The following is a 20,695-nucleotide window of genomic DNA, read 5'->3' as shown; positions in this document are numbered from 1 at the left end:
GCTCACCTCATGGTGTCCAGGAAGAAGAGAGAGAGAGAGAGAGAGAGAGAGAGAGAGAGAGACAGACAGACAGACAGACAGACAGAAAGACAGACAGACAGACACCAGGCAGAAGATGCACTCTTCTGGGGCATTTCCCCAGCGACCTACTTCCTCTAACAGTCTCCACCATCTCTCAACAGTCCATTCGATCATGCACGCATGGGTGGACTGATCCGTTGATGAGATCAGAGTCATCCTGACCCAATCACTCCACAGGGCTAACCTGTGGACACTGGGGAGCCAAGCCTTCAACAGGTGAGCCTTTGGGGGGATATTCCAGGTCCAAACTATAACAGTAATAAACATTTAAACTTGACCATGACCCACTAGGCAGGTAATATTGTTATCCTACATTTCTAGACAAGGCTCTACAGCACAAAGAGTTCACTTCTCTTTCCTCCTCCTCAATAAAGGCCTACCCACCCTTTCTCTCCTCTCATTTTTTTGCCAGTTACCAAACACGCCCTTTCTTGACTCTGTAAGGCACTCTGGTTTTCCCCTAAAAATCTGCTGCATTTAGACTTTTACCGTCTTCCTGCTGGCTACATGTGTTTGTCTCAACAACAAGCTCCCAGGGCACGGGTCCCTGCGGCATCCACTCTTCCAAGCTGTCTGCTTGTCCTTGCTGCACTCAGCAGCTCCATGGGGGCGGGACAGCTCTTCGCTGCAAAGGCTCTTGGCAAATGCCAGGGTCCCATGCTCAGTGCACTTTGCTGGTTTCCCAGCGTTGAAAGTCCTGCTAAACTTTGGGCTGCCTGAGGACAGGACCTGGCTCTGCCTGGCTCATCTTCTGGTACCTGGTGTTCAGCCTGGTGTCTGCCCGTGGGCATCACAGGAAGACTTCTGAGATCCACGGCTCAATTCTTTGTGGGCCCTTGGGTGCCACACATCTTCAGTCCAGGTGGTAGGACTGACAAATCGGGGATGCCCCAGGCACTGGGAAATCAGGGCTGCAGAGAGGACAAATGTGCAGGGCTGCAGCGCCCTCTGGTGTCTGGATGAAACCAGGCTCGGCACACTCAGGCCTGGGGCTCAGCATACTAGAGGCCAAGGGGCAGGGCACTTGTTAGTTACTGCTATGCATAGGAGCTGGAGAAGGTGGCACCAGGGCACTGACTGCGCAGAGTGGAAGACACTGAAGCCAGAGCCGGTTCTGCCTCTGCTGGCTGTGTGCCATGTGTCCAGTGGGACAGGGTGAGCTTGACTTGCAGAACAGCTTCCAGACTCCCGAGTCTACGCTAGGCGGGTCCTGCTGAATGATGCCTTGTGCGCATGCGCAGTGTGGGCTCCAGGGAGGTTCCTCAAGTGTCTGACACTTGGTGGGAGAATCCTGCAGCCCATGCGTGTCCGTCACACCATGAAATGGCAGTGGTCTTGGGTGCCTCTCCCCCACCATGCCCGTGAGTACCTCAAAGGCTGGGCTCTGCTTCATATTTTGATCTTGGGCTCCAGCGCATTGCCTGACATCTAGCTCAGTAATGAGGTAGGTGGATGAGTGAGAGAAAGGGCACAGCCAATTTGAGGGGAATTTGGCATCTGGTCAGATATCTCCCCTGGATAGCGTAACGACTCTATGACTCCACTGAGAAGTACACCAGGTGAGCTTTGCTTTTTCAAAAAGATGCATGGTGTTTTTTTTTATTTTTTTGTATTAGGGATTGAACTCAGGAGCATTGCACCTCTGAGCTATACCTCAGCCCTTTTTATTTTGAAACAGAGTCTTGCTAAGTTGTTGAGGGCATCTCTAAATTGCTGAGGCTGGCCTTGAACCTGCAGTCCTCCTACCTCAGCCTCCCAAGTCCTGGGATGACAGGCATGTGCTGGCTAAGATGCATCACATTGCATTCTACTTTGCAAGGTCTCATAATCAATATATCATGTGAATTTAGTCTGTGATGGTAAAGAGACACAGATGCTTTCAACTGTTGACAAGAAATGTCAACATCTCAAGCTAGTGGGCTATGCAGCTTGGTCCCTTGTGCTCTCCTTAACTGAGGGGACAAGAGAGAAACTGACAGCCACGAAATGAGAAGATGGTCTGACTCTCCAGGTGGACAAGCTGCAGGGAGTCACGCAGCGCTAAGAGGCTCCCGGGTCCTGTGTGATGTCATCATCCAAAGGAACGCCCGATTAAGACTGAGAAAACGCTTCACCCACGGTGACTAGGAGAAGAGGTGTAAATTTGCAAGAAGTCGGATACGGAGAGATTTTAAACAAAAAGGAAATAAGCATGTAAGCACTCTCTGCTGGAATTGCTCCCTACTGACATTAGAAAAAAAGTCACACCAGAAATTAGCAAGAAATGCAGACAGGCGGTGCAGAAGTGCTCTTAAGCAGATCCAAGACCCCTCCAGCAGCCTCTTCTGATATTGCTTTTTCAAGAGAGATTTTTTCTATTTGCATTTTTACCTAGCTCACAGAGGCCCGGATTAGTGAGATTTAACACCACAGCTGGGTGGCATGCACAGTCAACTGGGATTGGAGACATCGAAATTCCTGGAGACCACGTGGGTCTCAGGGCTGTGTTCTGGTTTGTATAAAGCCCTGACAACAGGTGGTCAGCAGAGCTCTCTCAGTGGATGGTCCTGGGTCAGAACCCCCCTTTGCAGATGAAGGGCTCTGCTATCTTTTTCCTAAGGTGAGAGCTGGAGCAGGGTGGGCAGCTCCTGAGACGACAGAGAGCACCTGCTCACCACAGGGATGGCCAGGCGAGCTGCACATGGGAGGTGAGAGGTGCTGATGGGGTCTGGGGACAGGATCCTGGAGGGGGTTGTAACCCTAGCCACACCAGGAGAATGGTGACTGTGACCCTCAAACAGAAATGCAAGTGAATGTCCAGTTCAAAAGCACAGGACAACTGACCATAGAGTGAAGGGAATCACATTGAAAATGAGTTGGTGCCAGCAGCCCCGGGTTCTTTGATGCTTACAAGTCCCCTGCATGGTATCCCATGGTGTGTTATTCCGTGGTATGTGTGTGTAAGGATGTGTGGAAGCACATGCAATAGTAGTGGAGACTCTAACAGAGAACACAGTAATGTGTGAGTCATGTAACTGGATCTAGAACTGGCTTCAGGGGATTTTGGGGACCAAGATGGAATGGGGATCAAGCTCGCTTTGTCACTGAGAAACAGGCTCAAAGCAAAGCAGAACCCAGTTTATAACCTGCAGAGCGTGAGCAGGCTAGTGCTGCCCCAAGCTGTGATGCCTGAGGTGGTTCCAAGCTGCAGTGGGCCATCGGAGCAGCTGTGGCTCACTGCCCAGAACGAGCCCGGGCTGAGGCTGCATGGTGGTTCAGAGGAATGCAGGTGCTGCTGAATGCAAGAGCGGCCAGCAGCCTGCTCCTGGGATGCCTCCTGCCGACCCCAGTGCTGAAAGCAAAGCCACCTGGGGCACCAGATGAATGGCTTTGCCTCTGACCCCAGTTTGGGGGTGTCCATAGTGCACACAGATGTTCGGATCTGCCTTCCCTGTGCCTGCGCCGCCTGAGTGGACCTGCTGCTGGCACTGAGGTGCATTGCTGGGGACACTGCTCTTTCTGCACTGACTCCCACTCCGCCTGCTGGAACACAGCGCTACCTTGGGCCACCTTATCGGCCAGGGCTGCTCATGCCGTCGGTGCCCCTGCAGAGTGGGCCCTCCACAGTGAGAAAATGCACTTCCTTCTCCCCCAATCAAGAGTCTCCTCCTGCCCCCTGCATGGTGCGGTGTGACTGGACCCAAACCAAGGACGCCGGCTCTCAGCCATGTATTCTGAGTGGAGGCTCTTCCATAGGTTTTGCTGGCAGCGCCTCTGCCTCTGAGTCCTGGCTGAGACACGTGATTCCAGTCGGGTGACTGGGTCCAATGACACCTGGCGGCCACAGCCGGCCAGCCCGTGCCACTGGTGTGCGAGGGGAGCCTGAACACGCTCCTCTGTAGATAAGCTTCCCCAGAAAACCCCTACATTTCATGCACGGGTGCTGCCAAGCATGCCCGGTGCCTGAGACACTGGAGCCCAGCTTGTGTGTGGTCAGCACACAAGACCCACCGCACAAATGGACAAGACAGAGACGGGACTGTCCACCCTCTCAGGACAGGGAAGGGCCTGTGGGTCCTGACGGGGTTGGGTTAGGCCAGCACTCCCAGGTTACATCGCAAGAGCAAGGGTAATGGGAAGAAAGGGCCCTGGAGAGCTGGGTGCTTGTTGTAATCCTGGTACTTGGGAGGCTGAGGCAGGAGGGTCACAGGTTCACCACCAGCCTCAGCTACTTAGTGAGCTCCGCTGCAATTTAGTGAGACCCTGTTTTAAAACTCGGGTCCAATACCTAGTAACACAAATAAATAAATTAATTACTTAGATATTCAGGTGTGGTGGTACATGCTTGCAATCCCGGTACTTGGGAGACCGAGACAGGAGGATTGCAGGTTCGTGGCAGCCTCAGGCACTTAGTGAGACCCTCTGCAAGTTGTCACTGTGAGCCAGGGAGACTGGGAGTGTGGTGGTGCTGTCTATAACTGTGAGGCTGAGACAAGAGGATCACAGATTTGAGGCTAGACCCAGCAGGCCTGAGCTAGCCTACCTTAGGGGGCCCCGTTTCCAAATGAAATATTAAAAAAGGGCTTGGGGGTACATTTAGTCCAGAAGTTGAATGTTTTTGAGTTCAGGTCCAAGTGTCAAAATGAATGAATGAATTGAATAAATAAATAAAATAAACAAGCCGGGCGTGGTGGCACACACTTATAATCCCAGTACTTGAGAGGGTGAGAAAGGAGGATCGTAAGTTCTCAGACAGCCTCAGCTACATAGTGAGGCCCTCTGCAACTTAGTGAGACTCTATTTCAAAAATAAATAATAAAAAATAGGGGGAGGTGTAGCTCAGAGGTAGACTGCCCCTGGGTTCAATCCCCAATAGTGCAAAATAAACAAATAAACAACAAGAGGCACCTGTGGACTGAGCATTAGCACACGCCTGTTTTCTCTGCCAGGTGTTCGATACCCCCATGAGGATCTATTCGAGGCCGAACGGCCAGAGCAGAGAGGAATCACCCATGCACAGCCTCGCTCGCTTGGCTTCATATGTTCTTTGGGAAAATGTCGTTTCAGAACGCTTTGTAGATGTTCGAAGAGTAAGATTTTGCCATCTGCTAAGAGCCGTGGCTCGAGGCTACAGGGGAGCGTCGCTCCTGGAGCCTGGCGACTGTTGCAGCAGCCTGGCTGGCTTAGCTGGGCACAGGGTTCGCTTATTCTTAAAATTTTATATGATTTGAAAAGAAGATTATGCAGCATCCCAGGCTTACAGGAAAGTTGCAGGAATAGCGCAAAGAACCGAGAAGCCTCCGAGTGGGAGCTTCTGGCCGATGCCCGTCTTCCTGCTGGCTCCCGGGGTGCTGGCTCTCCTGCAAGGGAGTCTGTGCTCTGCAGACCCACAGCACCACACTGGGCCCTGGAGGGTGACCCGGTGCACCCCTGCCTGCAATCCTCACACTCTGTGTCCCACTAGTCACCCCAGAAACACCTTCACAACAGGGGCCTGGTGGCCGTTCAGCTCTTCACCGCGAAAACCAGAAACTCACACACTCCTCCGGTCCAGCCTGGGCCGGGAGGTGCTCCTTCCCCTCGCTTTATCTTCTACCCCAATAGTGAGAAATGTGGCTCTCGCTATCATCAGTATTCTCACCTATCTGACCCATCCTCTGAATGTATAAAACGTTTCCATCTCTTCCAATCCCTCCCGAAAGATCCCTTTTCATGTTTAGGCTCTGATACCCCATGTCTCCTCGCCTGCTTAGGTCTGACCCCCCATAAGGTTCCCACAAGGGTGGATGGGGGGCTTTCATCTGACTTGGCTTGGACACCCACTCTGGGCCACATACTATACAGATGCTACAGTCTAAGTATAGGTGTCAGGACTGGGAGGGGAAGGGGGGGGAAGAGGGGGGAGGAAAATCAGAAGAGGAAGAAGAGAAAAATTACAATTTCAACTGCCTGCCTTCCTGCCTGCCTGCCTTCCTGCCTGCCTTCCTGCCTGCCTGCCTGCCTGCCTTCCTGCCTTCCTGCCTGCCTTCCTGCCTGCCTGCCTGCCTGCCTGCCTTCCTGCCTGCCTGCCTGCCTGCCTTCCTGCCTGCCTGCCTTCCTGCCTGCCTTCCTGCCTGCCTGCCTGCCTGCTTGCCTGCCTTCCTTCCTGCCTGCCTGCCTGCTTGTCTGCCTACCTGCCTTCCTTTCTTTTTGGGTGTGGTACTGGGAACTGAGGAGTGTTCTACCTCAGAGCCACACCTCCAGCCCTTTTAATGTTCTACTTTGAACAAGGTTCTTGCTAAGTTGCTGAGGGCCTCACTAAGTTTCTGAGGCTTGTCCTCCTCCTGCCATCCTCTGTTTCAGCCTCCTGTCTTGGTCTCTCTGGGATTAGAGGTGTGTGCCACCATGCCCGGTTCTCCGATGGTTATCTTAAAGAGTGTCTGAAAGGAGGTGGATTTCAGTGTGGCTTTTATGTCTCTGTAATAGATGATCAAAAAGACTACACATTATCATTCTAAGTGGAAGCAAGTAGAAACCACTTAAAACACTTCTTGTCAACACAGCTTCAATGATAGGCTGGCAATGGAGTCCAGTATGATAGCTGTCCCTCTGTGCTCCCGGTTCTCTCTTCTCCGTTCTCTCTTGCCCTGTGTGGACCTGGAGCCCCAAGCTGCACACTAAGTGGTGTTTGAATCTGTCCCCAGTGCTGTATTATCATCCGACAGCTGTCTAACATCATCTAATACCTTCTTTTGGGGGAAAAGTAACAAGTACAGGTAAAAACAGCTTAAACACTCAGCCAGATGTCTCTGCTCTGTTTGTTTTGGTGGTACTGGGGGTGGAACCCAGAGGCTTTCTACTCCGGGCTATACTCCCAGACCTTTTTTTTAATATTTTATTTGGAAACAGGCTCTCACTAAGTTGCTGAGATCCTCACTAAGTAGCTGAGGCTGGCTTTGAACCCATGCGATCCTCCTGTCTCAGCCTCCCAAGAGCGGGGATTACAAGCGTGCGCCACCAGGCCCGGCTATCTGCTCTGTTTGTTTTGAATGTGACTTTTAAGCACACTGATGATCCTACCTCATCTCCAATAGGAGAAAAGATGGCTGGCTCTTGGGTCTTCTGTCTCCTGGGGAAAGCCCTGCTAAGGAGTTTTGGTCCTGCTTATAATTAAATTTTCCACCCACCCCTGTAGTTGGGTTTTGCGGTTGGTGCCCCTGGAGGAGAGAGCTGCCCGTCTGTGTTTGACTCAGGACTCCACAGTATTGTGTGTCTTTATCCTTGTCCTCAGGAGGTTCTCAGAGAGCCTCTGGGTGCTGGTGCAGAAATGGACACCTTCCTCCTTCGGAGTCTCGATTAGTCTATCAAATTATGACCACTGCAGCCAGTCCATCGAATAATGACCATTGAGTACAGTCCATCAAATAATGATCTCTGAAACCAGCCAATCGAATTATGACCACCAAAGTCAGTCCATCTAAGAATGACCACTGAGACTAGTCCTCCAAATAATGACTCCTGAAGCCGGTCTACTGAGTAATGATCTTGAAACCAGCCAATCAGATAATGACCACCAAAGTCAGTCCATCAAATAATGACCACTGAGAACAATCCATTGCATAGTAACCACCGACATAGTCTAGCAGATAACGATAACTAAGTCCAGTCCATTGAACAAAACCCACTGAAACCAATCTGTTAAATAATGACCATTGAAACCAGTCCGTCAAAGAATGACCACTGGCCAACAGTTCAGCCATAAGATAACTGAGAAGATAACAAGGACCCTGGTCCGGGGAATCAGGATTATAAAAGAAAATGTCAACATCTAATATTTTCAGGGACTATTACTTGAAGTGGGGGTACTGACTAAGAATATACATCTAATTTAATTTCTAGACTGGCAGAGGATTGGCATAGGAAGACGGCACTTCCTCTAAAGCTAAGCCTCTAAAGCTTTTTCACCAGTTGCTTAGATGCCTTTCCTTTCTGTGTCTACTTATGGGCATCCGATATTTATTACCCTGTGTTAATCACAGAACTTACAGGACTGGAGCCACGCAGAATTCCCATGCTTAGCTGCAGTCCTGCCACAGGACTTATCAAGATTGTACATCCATTATGTGGGAGCAAACTCCTCTCTGTGAGCCTCTCGTTGCCCAATTTCTTTATATATATTCCTTTATAGCCCATTATTAGAATATAAATGTCCTGGTGGTAGGACAAGTGGTTGAAATCACCCAAACGGAGCCATCCTGATTTTGAAGCTATATAACCGGTGTTCATGGAACCAGCAGATCTTACAAGAATAAGCATGTGTTGATCTGAGCGTCTACCATCTTGGTAAGTGCTTCCTTTGTTCTTTCTGCTGAAAGACGCAGAAACTTTAGTGACCAGCGCCTGTGTCAACCAGGACGTGAATGAGAAGGACGGTTGCAGAATACCAGCTTGGTGTTCAGGGAGCTGGCCCGGTGCTGGCTCCACTATTAACAGTGTGCCCGGGCTATGTCACTCCAAGGTCCTGCTTTCCTCCAGAACAGCAGTTAGTGATCACCACAAGCTTATTCTTGATGACACTTGATGCTGATGTTGACATTTTCTTTTATAAATCTATTTTAGGATTTCTTAATGTATTTAGTTTTTTTTTTAATATTATTTTGTGGTACCAGGGATGGAACCGAGGGGCATTCTACCTCTGAGATACATGCACAGCCCTATTTTTAAATTCTTTATTTTGAAACAGGGTCTCACTAAGTTGTGGAGGGCCTCACTAAGTAGCTGAGGCTGGCTGCAAACCTGCAATCCTCTTGCCTCAGCCTCCCTAGTACTGGGATTACAAGCCTGCGCCACCACGCACTATGCACTAAGCACCACCGCACACAGCCAGAACCACAATACTTGGAGAAGATGCTGAACCTGCCTAGATCCTGTAATGTACCTTGCAATTGTGGTCAGTATCTGAAAAAAAAAAATCTTGACCCTTACATGGTCAAAGATCTGAATTGTTCAGACCTTCAAATGCCCAGAACAGTCCTCACAAGACACCCCTGTCACTGGCCACCTGGTTGTGTGTGTAGAGCCCTGGAATGGCCCTGGAAAAGTCACTGCACACCTGCTACTCACACACCCACAGCCACACAGAGACGCCACAGCCCCCAGTGACTTCTTTATACTTGGTTGACTGTGGCTCCCTGGAACTTTCCCACGGACCCACAAGCAATAGAAAGAAACCTGCAAAGTCTGCCCAAAGGGTCTGCCTTCACTGGAAAGTTCATGAGACAATCTCACGCTCGTTAAACAGAAGGTTTGAAAAACATGGAATGTGCCATTTTTATTGCTCTTGACCCTCTTTCTTGGACTCCAAGATTTCTGTTTAAAAATTAAATTGATGTTCACAGTTCCACATCTTCTGAGCATACTTTCCTGAATGAAAAGGATGAATGTTTTAAAGAACATTTTGGCTTCCTACATCAAAAAGGTAGATTTTATAGTGACCTAAAAATGGCACACACATTTGTTTCTCTTCAGGAAGCTCCAGGGCAGGGCTGTGATGTCAACTTGGCCTGCAGTGGCCCCAAGGTGTTCTTCCAGAAATGCCTGTGGCTGAGGATGCTCACGTATGGGGCATGGTTCCAGAGACTGGGACCAAATGTGGGTGGACAAGTTCCTGCAGCTGAGCTGACCTGTGAGCAGAGGAGGGGCACGCACGCACACACACACACACACACACACACACACACACACACACACCACCCACGGCAGGAGGAAGTAGGCGTGAATCAAAGGAAGCAAGTAGCCCAGAGGAGCAAGGAGGTGCCCCCCCAGGGTGGCGAGGCCTCTGTGAGCAAGCCTAGAAGAAGGCAGGGAGGGATGCTGTCATGGTTGTGTGGTCGTTAAGGTCCTAAGGCATTTGGGCTATTCCCACAGGAGTCCACAGGGGCAGGGATGGCCGAGTGTTGCACTTTCCTGCAGCCTGGTGGGTGTTCTTGCATCCGCTCAGCAATGTCCAGTCTGTGCTGTGATTGAATGCTGGTGCCTCACACCTAGGTGTTGAAATCCTCATTGGGAGGTGGGGCCTCCAGGAGGTCATTAGGTCATGAGGGATTACCCAATGAATGGGATTAGATCTCTTATAAAAGGGACCCTCAAGAGCTGCCTGACCCCTGCCACTGAATGAGGTCACAGTGAGAAGATACTGATGAACCAGGAAGTGGAGTCTCACCAGACACCAAAGCAGCTTTGTTTGGGGGCGTCTAGTCTCCAGAAGAATCAGGAAATAAATTTCTGTGTAGGAGCTGCCTGGGTTATGGCATTTTATTATAGGAGACTGAGTAGAAAAGACTTGTATTGTATTGTAAGGCTGCTGGGCAGATGCCAGGGAAACGGTCCTGCCTTTGGGCAGCTTCGAGGCAGGAAGGGAGGTGGGCAACACCTGGCAGTGGAACGGAAGCACAAGCCCTCTCTCTCAGAGCCCCAGGGGGAGCTGGGGAGGGTGTGATTTGAAAGGTCAAGAGCTGTGTGTTGGAGGTCGTGTGGGATATCAAGGGGTTGGAAAGGGGTCCATAGAGGGTTTTATAGGTACAGAAAAAAGATCAGGGAAATGTAAGACACTTATTTCAGCAATGGCTTGAAACACAAGCACTGGCTCTATACAAGATTGGTTTGAATTTCAAGGATGCTGGAGCTGATTAATAGTAATAGAAGGAAGCCGGGCATGGTGTTGTAATCCCAGCATTTGGGAGGCTGAGACCAGAGGCTTGTGTATTGTGGGTGGCCTCAGCTACTTAGTGAGGCCCTTCACGACTTAGTGAGACCCTGTTTCAAAAAATACAAAGACTAAAAAGAAAATAGAGCTGGGGGTGTAGCTTGGAGGTAGAAGGCCCTTGGACTCCAACCCCAGTAGTAATAGAAGGCTGCAACTTCTCCCTACACCCCCTAATTTACAATGTACATATTTTGCATTGACCAAAATGATCTTATGGTCCTCTTCAGTTGCACTGAGGAGCAAATGCCATACTTTTGAATAAATGAAATAATTTAAAGCTTACAAAATGCCACTTTTATCTATTGTTTTAAGATCTGGAAGGATTCCTTCAACATTTCACTTGAAAACTGGTCATGGTTACATGGCTGGTGGGGAGGGATGGGGCTGCAGACAGCCTTGACCCCCAGGACACAGGGCTTGCATTCTTCCATCTGCCTGTCCAGTGACCAGCCACTTTCCTGCCTGTGCTCCCTCTCTCTCCTGGATCTAGTGGAAAAGGGAATTTAAAGCAGGGAAGAAATATATAAATGCACAGGTAAGGGGGAGGCAATGGGGCGGGAATCAGGGAAGGGCTAATTGGGCGATGTGTGCATGTGTGCCTCCACCATCTTGTACCCCTTTAAGATGTATGACTACAATGCACCAAAAAGTATTAAAAAAATAAATGCACAGGTAAGAAAATAGACTTACATTGGATAGAGGAGAATATCAGAATGATGCAAAACTAAGGACCAAAACGATGAGGCAAAGGCCTAAGCTATGTGATGTTCTGCAAGGCCCTCCCCTCATGGCTTGCGCCTTACCCTGGCATCCAGGGCAGGCGCAGGTGGGGAACCAGATTCCCAGCTGACTGGACAAACAGGCACCAGCACTGGCAGCAAGAAGCTGATCTGCCGGAGGTGTCGAGACCAGGGAGGAATTCCGTGTGGCCCTGGGCAGAGCGTGCTGAAGTACGTAGAGACAAGAGTGTCCCCGACAGGAGCTGTCAGGACATTGAAGTGGACGTAAGTATGAAAAAGGAGTTTCCTAAGGTCAGTCTCATCCAGCCAACGCCAGCAGGTGGAAGTGTTCCAGGCTCTGCTGTGATGGATCTTCAAGTCAAACACCTTGAAGATTGGGAAGGGGCTCCCTTGGTCACAACTGGACACTGACATGCAGGGGTGGGAGCCCAGAGGCTCAGTGGGGTGCATCAAACACAGACTGGATCTTTCTACCAGAGCAAGGAGGAAAGGCGGTAGTCCACCATGGCTCCGAGGAAAACTTCCTTTAAGGCTGAAGAGTGTTTCTGTATAGGGCAGCTTGATTTACATCCAGGCCCCATTTCCCAGCGGCATTTAGACATTTCTTAGAAACAGGACTGATTGCATGCTTTGGACAAAGTTGAAGGAAAATGAATCCTGTACTTGGGATTCAGTTCAAAGAGAAAAATCTGACTTTCAAACAGAGCACATGATTGTGAATTAATGTCCATTGGGCACTTTGATTCTGTTGTTCGGTGGCTCTGAGGACCGAATTTAGAAGAGACAGGAATACTGCATAATAACTTCTCAGGTGCCACATAACTTAAGAATTAATTTTTTTTGCTTTGTGACATGGAAGAAGAGTGTCTGGAGAAAATCTAATATGTCAATGCTATCGCCCTGAACCATGTCTTGGGTGATGTCTTTCCCTGCATGGCTCTCTTACCCTTCCTAGGGTCTGGTAAAATCAAAAGGAATGGTCTCTGGCAACAATCTGATGTGGCTTCCCTTCATCTGTGGTCCCAAGAAAATATCAGATACAGTGCACTCGCTCTTGCATGCATACACTATATCTCTCTCTCTCTCTCTCTCTCTCTCTCTCTCTCTCTCTCTCTCTCTCTCTCTCTCTCTCTCTCTCCTCCTTCCTCCCTCTCCGCCTCCTCCTCCTTCTCCTCCTCCTTCTCCTCCTCCTTCTCTTCTCTTTCTCTCCTCTTTTTTGTACAAGAAGACAATATAAATCTTGGAAGGGAGGAACCATGGGTTTAATTTTGTGCTCCCCCCAAATATGTTGAAGTACTAATCTCCAGTACTTACAAATGTGTCCGGAGACACAGCAGAGGCCTAATGAAGAAGGAGGCAGAGGCTAAAGTGCTATGTCTCTAAGGCAAGAGCCGCCATGTTGCCTGGCAGTCCTCCTAAACTGGAGAGTGATGTGAAACAGATCCTCCCTCAGCACATCCAGGAAGAACCAAGCTGCTAACACCTGGATTTCAGACTTCAATCCTCTAGGATTCAGGAAATACATTTTTTGTATTTTTGGTGACTTGTTACGGTAGCTCTAGGAGAGGAATCCAGGAGATGGGTTCTTTCCTTTAGAGTTGGGGCTGGGCTTCCAAGGACTTGAAGGTGATGCTCCAGCAGTGTGCTGATGGTTCCGGCTTCTCCTCCTCTGGGTGTCCCTAGTCATCTACGACAGCGAGGGAACCAAACTTGGGGCTGATTCACAGCCTTTCTTATGCTACCTGAGACTCTCCCACTTCCAACTCATTCCTCCTGGGAAGAGGATAAAAACCCACCCTGCCATGAGGAACTGGGAAGAATGCATAGACGTATGGAGATTCGGAAGTTTAGGGAACGCTGAGTAGATCTACTTGCTCTGGAGTGCAAATTGCAGTGGATTAGGAATAGGAATGAAGAGATAAACTCCTTCAAAAGGAGTGCACTCTCCAGCTGAAAGAACTGGGAAAACAGAGGTGTTAGAGTTTGAATATAAAGTGTCTCTCAGAGAAGCACATGTGTTGGGCTGTGTTGCCAGGTTCAGAGTCAGGCCATGTTGGAGGGGGTGGGTCACGTGGGGTGTGGCCTTGGGGACGGTATCTGTCCCTGGCCCCGCCCTCCTCCTCTCTCAGGACAGTAGCTTTTCCTCCTCTGCCATGCCTTGAGGTGTTGACACTCAGTTCCTGCCTTGGACCCATCTGGTCATGGACTAACCTCTGAAACCGCAAGCCCCAGAATAACCTTTCTTCCTCTAAGCTGTGCTTGTCAGGTATTCTGATCACGGCAACAAAAACGCTGACTCACACCGAAGGTATTCCTGTTGTTACCATCCGCATGGTCACTGAGAAGGCCAATTATGCATGTATTTGAAAGCTACGAGGAATATCCAGGAAAAGCATTATAAAGGGTTACCTCATACATTCTGGATGTACCTGGCTTTGCTGACAGACAATAAAGAGCCGGAAAGAAACCTGAATCTCCACGAGTGCGTATGTTAGAGTTTGGTTCTGGAATGTCCCCACAGGCTCTTGTTGAGGGCTTGGTCCCCAGCACAGCAGTGTCCGAGGCCAGGGAACTGATTAGACCACGAGGGCTGTGACCCCATGGGTGGGCTGAGCCACCACGGGCTTGTGACCGATGGCGCTGTCAGGAAGTGTGGCTGGCTTGGGGAGGCATGTCACAGGGGACATTTGGTTCCTGGCTTCCTGCCCGCTGCCCTTGTCTTCATTCCCTGGTGGCCCTGCGCTGAGCAGCTAGCTACTCCTACACACCCTTCTACCATGACGTTTCTGCCTCATCTCAGACCAAAATCAATGAAGCTGCCATCAGGGCCTGACACTTCTGAAACCATGAATCAGTAGAAGTTTCTTCTCCTCTAAGCTGTTTTCCTCAGGAATTTTCTCAAGAGATGAGGAGTTGGCCAACACAAGCTAGGGAGGCTTCCAAAGGCTCCTCGGGTCTGGCTTACGGGAGTTCCCCCCAGACCAATAGCCACTGATCACCTGAGGCCACACCTTTCAGATATAATTATTGGCACTGATAGGTGGGATCTGACCAGGTCATGAGTGGATACAAGTGTGACCAGCATTTCTGAGTTTTTATCCATTCTATTTTAATCTTTGTTTATGTAACTGTTCCAAATGTAAAAATAATTTTTGTATTTTTAAGTCTGTATAAACTTAATAAAAAATTAAGAAGGAATGATAAAGAAACATAAAAATGCCAAATCTTGGGGGAGGGCATGGTGGCATGTGCCTCCAGTCTCAGTACTTGGGAGGCTGAGACGGAGGAATTATAGGTTTGAGGAGAGCCTCACCGACACGGCAAGACTCGACAACCTAATAAGACACTATTTCATACGGAGAAACGAAAAAGGGCTGGGGGTGTACTCAAAGGTAGAATGCCACTGGGTTCAATCATCAGTAACACACACACACACACACACACACACACACACACACACACACACACCACACCACACCGTAAAACCTTAAGAAACAAGAAATGTTAATGAAACATCAGAGAAGTGTTGGGGCTTGGTGGATCTCCACAGCGAGGAACATGAGCGTACGTGCTGCAGAATAATAACTGAGCATTGGGAGAAGGTCAATACACCAAGGAGCTACTTAGATAGAAGTACTGATGGCGAGTGACTGATGAGCTGCAATCCACTCTGACTGCTATGGGTAGGTTTTTTTTTTTTTTAACCTAAAATTCATATGTTGAAACCCTAACACCCAAAGTAGTGGATGATGGCTTTGGGGGTCATGAGGATGGAATCTTCATAAATGGGTGCGGCACCCTTATAGGAGAAACCCCCGAGAGCGCCCTGACCCTCCTAGGATGAAGCTGGCTCTCTGAAACAAGAGGCCCTCACCAGCCTCACAATGTAGGCTCCCGATTTTAGACTTTCAGCCTCAGGACTGCGAGAAACAAACTTTCATGGTTTATGGGTCACGAGGTCTATGACATATAGTGGTAGCAGCCCAAGACTGTACAGACTATGGAGATAGAGTTACAATCCCGAGCACCATGATGTAAGTTAAGGGGATAGGTCAATATCAGAAATTAAGTAAAAACTATCCTAGAGGAAAGTCCGCAGAAAGGTTTGAGAATGTCTGTGGGGAAGGGGTGTACACGGGTGGTCACTTCATGATTTATAGTCACTACCGGGACACCTAGCCCTGAGTGCTCTGGTTGGGAACCTGTCTGGCTGCTCGGTCTCCATGGAGACCATCATCTCTGTCTAGTCCTCTGTGTGATGGTGAAGAGTTCTGAGTGCGGGAGCATTTCCGCTTACACTTGATTCACTCTCATCGCCAATGTTATTCTCCATCTGCCAAAGAAGGAAGGAATTTGTTGTTGTTGTTGTTGTTGTTGTTCTTGTGTCACCTGGGAGGCTGAAGGAATCTCTGTAGGATGAAGTGCTCAGGAGAAGAGAACGGGTTTCTAGTGCCAGGAGTACAGAGTTATTTTTCCTAAAGGTTTCCCAGAACCTCCTGGAGTAGCCTTGGGTGTGAAAGAAATAAATAGGAGAGGAAAAGGAAGTTTGGCAAATGGTGCACAATTGGGTCCATTTAAAAATCTACTGAGATATATGGGGAAATAAATTATTTTAAATGACCTTTTCCTTGAGGTGAGGCAGGACGTCATGGTGGGGTCATATGACGGGGCAAGCCGCTCACCTCATGACGGCCACAGCACAGGCAGAGACAGGGAGGAAGGTGTGGTGTGAGGTGCAACTGCCAGGATCAGGTTCACATTTGCCTCGGAAAGGCCGAAGGGGCGTGGGGAGCCATGACTGGACTGATGGACTTGCTGGAGGCAGCCGTCCCTCCATGGTAGATGCTCCTGTGTTCCTGCCGGCGCCATTGCCCAAATATCCTGCCCATGAAACATTGTCTCAAGGACCTTCTGCACATCCTCAGGGGTTTGATTGCTAACTGCTATCTCAAAGACTCTACAATTGTTCTGCGGCTTGCCTGGCTAGACTTTGTCCCCCCCCTCTCTCCCTCCATTTCTCTTTCTCTATCTCTTCTTCCATCTCTCCTTCCCTCCTTCCCCCTCTCTCCTTCCCTCCTTCCCTCCTTCCTCTCCCTTTCTTTTTCTCTCCTCTCTCTCCTTCCTTCTCCCTTCTCCGTCCTCCCTCTCTCTCTCTCTCTCTCTCTCTCTCTCTCTCTCTCTCTCTCTTCCTCTTTCCCTCTCTCCTTCTCTCTGTCTCTTTTCTTCTCTTTCTCCCTCTCTCCCTCCACCCCCTCACTGCACATCTACTGGTTAAACATTATTCCCTGAACTCTGCACATATGCAACAGCGACCCTGCCTCAACCTCCCCCCTTTATAATGAGTAAAAGCTGTGGACCAGTGGCCACCGGAGCCTTCACTAAAAGTGAGGTCCCTGGCCTGCCCCTCTCTGTCTGCTCTGTGTCCACATCACCCTTCCTCCCTCAGGCGCACTACAGGGTGATAACTGGCAGGCTGGGGTCCCAGCATCCCCTTCAAGCGCACGTCCTCAAGCACCTACTTCCTTCCACTAGGCCTTCCACTAAAGGTCTTACCACCTCCCCAAAGTGCCCCAGGATGGGGATGAAGCCTTCAACACATGGCCTTTGGGGTCATTTAAGGCCCAGCCCTTAACATTGGAAATCCACATACAAATACCTGCTCCAGCACCTCCAGACATACTTTATTTAGACTGCCTCCCGGCAGGGCGCCATGTTTATATGTCATGGAACTTCCTGGTCCAGGCTCAGGGCCGCAGGTCTCCCAGGATGGCCTTGCCAATTCCAACCCAGGGCTGTGGCTTGTAGAAACTACACGTTCTATACCTGGTGGCCAGGTATAGAATGAGACCATCCCAGCTACAACTTTGGCTTCGCAGGGAGCCGTGGCCCCCAAAAGGATGTTAGAGACAGGATCTGGTAAAGAATAAGATGCTGGATCCTCTGAAAGAACTAACCAGGGCCAAATGCCAGGAAGAGTCAGCAAGACTCCAAGAACTACAGTAGCAAATGGACATAGCCTGGGCCAGTTAAAACCACAGGTCCTAAGGCCACTGGCTGACACTCTGCCGTCCATGAGGCTGCACGAAACCCATCACTAGCCAATGAGATCTGTCCTCTCCTGAAGATGCCCCACAGAGCCCCGGCACCTTCTCATCCAGACTTCCTCATCTGGGAGTGCTCCTTCAATCAGCTTCAGTTTTTCTCCTGTTTTTATCATGAGCTCTTGTGTTCCAAAGCCGTTTCCTCCTTGAGATGAGACGCGGGCTCTGATTGGGCGGCTCCTTGTTGGGCCTTAGTGGCTCTAGGGGTTCTGTCCACCTCATTCCCCTGTCTCCATGCTCTGTACACCTCTTCCCCACACTGCGGTTTCAGGAAGCTTGGTGGGATGAAGAGGCCCGGATGTTGCTCCTCCCTTTGGCCCTGACTCGCCAGGGCCTGGGGAATCCTCTGAACTCCTGGCCTCAGGCTTGTGGTCTGATAAGTGAAGGACCAGGGAGACCTGGTATTCTTCCCTTCTAGAGCATCCTGTCTAGACGCTCCTGGTCATTTTCCTGGGAGGCGCTAGAAGGGAAGTGTGATAGTAGATCTCGACTGTCAACTTGACCAGCCTGAGCGAAGCCTGGGAAATGTATAGAATTGAGACTTTGGGGTATGTCTGAGGGTGTTTCTGGGGGCGACTGTCTTGTGGGATGGCAAACAGAGGGGGAGACCTGCCCTGACTGTGGACGCACTGCCAATAGGCTGAGGCCAGGATCCAACAAAAGGGGAGGGGGAGCCACGCATATGCAAGCTCCATGCTGCCATCCTTAGGGCCTGGGGCTCCAGCTCCTTAACTCGCCCTGTGCACCCTCACCAGCAGCTCTCCAGGAGCTCCCCGCCGTCCAGCCTCAGCCTGGGCGCGCTGTTGGCTCCCGGTGAGCCTCCGGCCTCTTGGACTGAGCAGCTCCTGGTTTCTCAGCCTCTTCAGCCTCCGAGTGGCCACTGTGAGACTATCCGGCTTCTGACTGTGTAAGCCAGTCTAGCAGATCCGCGTCATAACCGCACGTACACATGTCCTGTTGGTTCTGCGCCCCTGGGGGACCGTGACTGTGTCAGCCAGAATTCCCACAGCTGTCGTCCAAAACCCCTGACGCATACCCAGAACTTAGAGGAAGGAAGATTAATTTGTTCATGGATTTGAATATTTCAGTCTCTCTCTCTCTCTCTCTCTTTATATATATATATATATATAGTGTGTGTGTGTGTGTGTGTATGTGTATATATATATACATATAGACATACACATACATACATAAAAAAAATATATATATATGCTGGCTACTAAGCAGGATCCAGGGTGATAGCTCTTTATGGAATCATGGTGGGGAGGAGAGACGGAGAGAGAAGAGAAGAGGAGAGGAGAGGAGTGGAAAGAGGAGAGAGGAGAAAGGGAGAAAAGGTTAGAGCCAGGCACTGCAGCCGGGTGGTGGCAGGACACACACACACACACACACACACACACACACACACACACACACACAGTACTTCTATTGGCCAGTTCCCCAGGATCCACTCCAAGCTCAGCTGCCTCCAGAGCATAAATTCCAGGGCACGTTTGACTTTCAAACCACAATACTGATGGATACAGCGAGTTTGGTACAGTAAACTTCAGGGAAGCTGGGGACTGAGATGTTTCAGAACCCGCCCCCCAGAAGTCTCCCCCTCACCGTGGAAGCGCTGGTGAGCCAGACAGAGTCTTCCTGACTCACAGCTTTTCAGGATTTTAGACGCCATGGTTGAAAGAGGACGCGGTCGTGAGCTGTGCAGCGGCCAGCGGGCCATCAGACGCTGCGCTCACTGCCTGAGACCTGAGGAGGGGCTCCGTGAGCGGTGAGCTGCTCCCCACCTCCACCAGCCCGCCCCGGCCTGGCGCCCGCTCGGGGCTCAGTGGACTGCGCTCTCCTTGGAGTCCTCCGTGGCTAGCAGCACGTTCATCGCTGCGAGCTTTTCATCAGTCACATCTTAGGTGTGACGTGAGCGGTGAGAACACCTCTGCGTCCATCACAGGCGCGTCACGCCCTGTCCTTCTAGGTGCTGTGATCCCTGTGATAAAGCACTGTGTGCCTGCGACACTTACCAAGACACTTATCAATGATTTCAATCTAGGAACGTATTCTTCTGAGACTTTTTGATAACCTCTTTTTTACTTTTTTGCGGTACTGGGGACAGAGCCCAGGGGCATTCTACCTCTGAGCTACATCCTCAGCCCTATTCTTTATTCTTTATTTTGAAACAGTTCTCATTGAGTTGCAAAAGACCCCACTAAGCAGCTGAGGCTGGTCACAAACTGTGATCTTCCTGTCTCAGCCTCTTGAATGCTGGAATTACAAGTGTGTGCCACCACGCCTGGCTTACCTCAATTCTTAATATGCCTAAAACACTGACCTTAGAAACTGCTTTTATTACCTTTATAGATGGCCTGGGTGTGTCAATGTGTAAGATACCCCAGCTGGCCCATGCCCTTGTTACTCTTTTATGGCCTATGGGAGACAAACCAGGCAATAAATTGGTTTTGCACAGAGAAAACTCCAGTCAGGTGCCAAGGCTCTGTCCCAGAGTGGTCGGCAGGACCCCCACTCTGCAGTGAGCCTGGCTCCTCTTGGCTTCCCCCAGGCGCGCGGCCTGGCCTTCAGCACCCACCTGCATGGTGCCAGTCCACACTCACCTTCGCACTTGAGCAGAAAGTAGTCTGCGCCCTGGCTGAAGGAGGCGCTGAAGTAGGTGCAGTTCTCCACCAGGTCGCAGGACAGGCACTGCCGGTTGAAGTTGCCCACCGTGTTGGCGCTGTGGGAACAGGGCAGGGTGTGAACGAGGGCAGCGCATGGGTCGTGCATAGCTCTCCTACAATGTGACCTGCGACCCTGCTGCCGACTTCTGGGGCCCATTCCTGTCCATCTCCCACGTGGGTGCCCAATCTCCACGCCTCCGGAAACCTCCCCACTCGCGTGTCCCTCCCACTCTCAGGAATTCCTGGCACTCTTCTCTGGGGATGGCATCTGATTGGTCATGCGTGGCCCTGCGTGTGGCCAGCATGAGGAGGTGCAGGTGTTTGGCCTCTTATCTAGTGCTTTAGATCCACATGTATCGCTCTCCAAATGGATGATTGGCAGTT

General features: G+C 50.3%; 1 protein-coding gene across 5 annotated transcripts in view; it reads right to left on the bottom strand.

Moving 5' to 3' along the window:
- The window catches only part of DPP6 (dipeptidyl peptidase like 6), a gene marked incomplete at both ends in the record, with an annotated part of 1,069,233 nt that overhangs the window by 49,736 nt on the left and 998,802 nt on the right, over positions 1-20,695 (bottom strand). For all 5 annotated transcript variants that reach the window (XM_080701136.1, XM_080701138.1, XM_080701135.1 and 2 more), the window contains one exon: positions 20,249-20,367. In XM_080701136.1, coding sequence (XP_080557262.1) covers positions 20,249-20,367 — 119 coding nt within the window. The remainder of the gene's footprint in view (positions 1-20,248; positions 20,368-20,695) is intronic.

Source organism: Muscardinus avellanarius (genome assembly GCF_963383645.1).
Source record: "Muscardinus avellanarius genome assembly, chromosome: 9".
Lineage (NCBI taxonomy): Eukaryota > Metazoa > Chordata > Mammalia > Rodentia > Gliridae > Muscardinus > Muscardinus avellanarius.
This window is presented reverse-complemented; position numbering and strand designations above follow the sequence as displayed.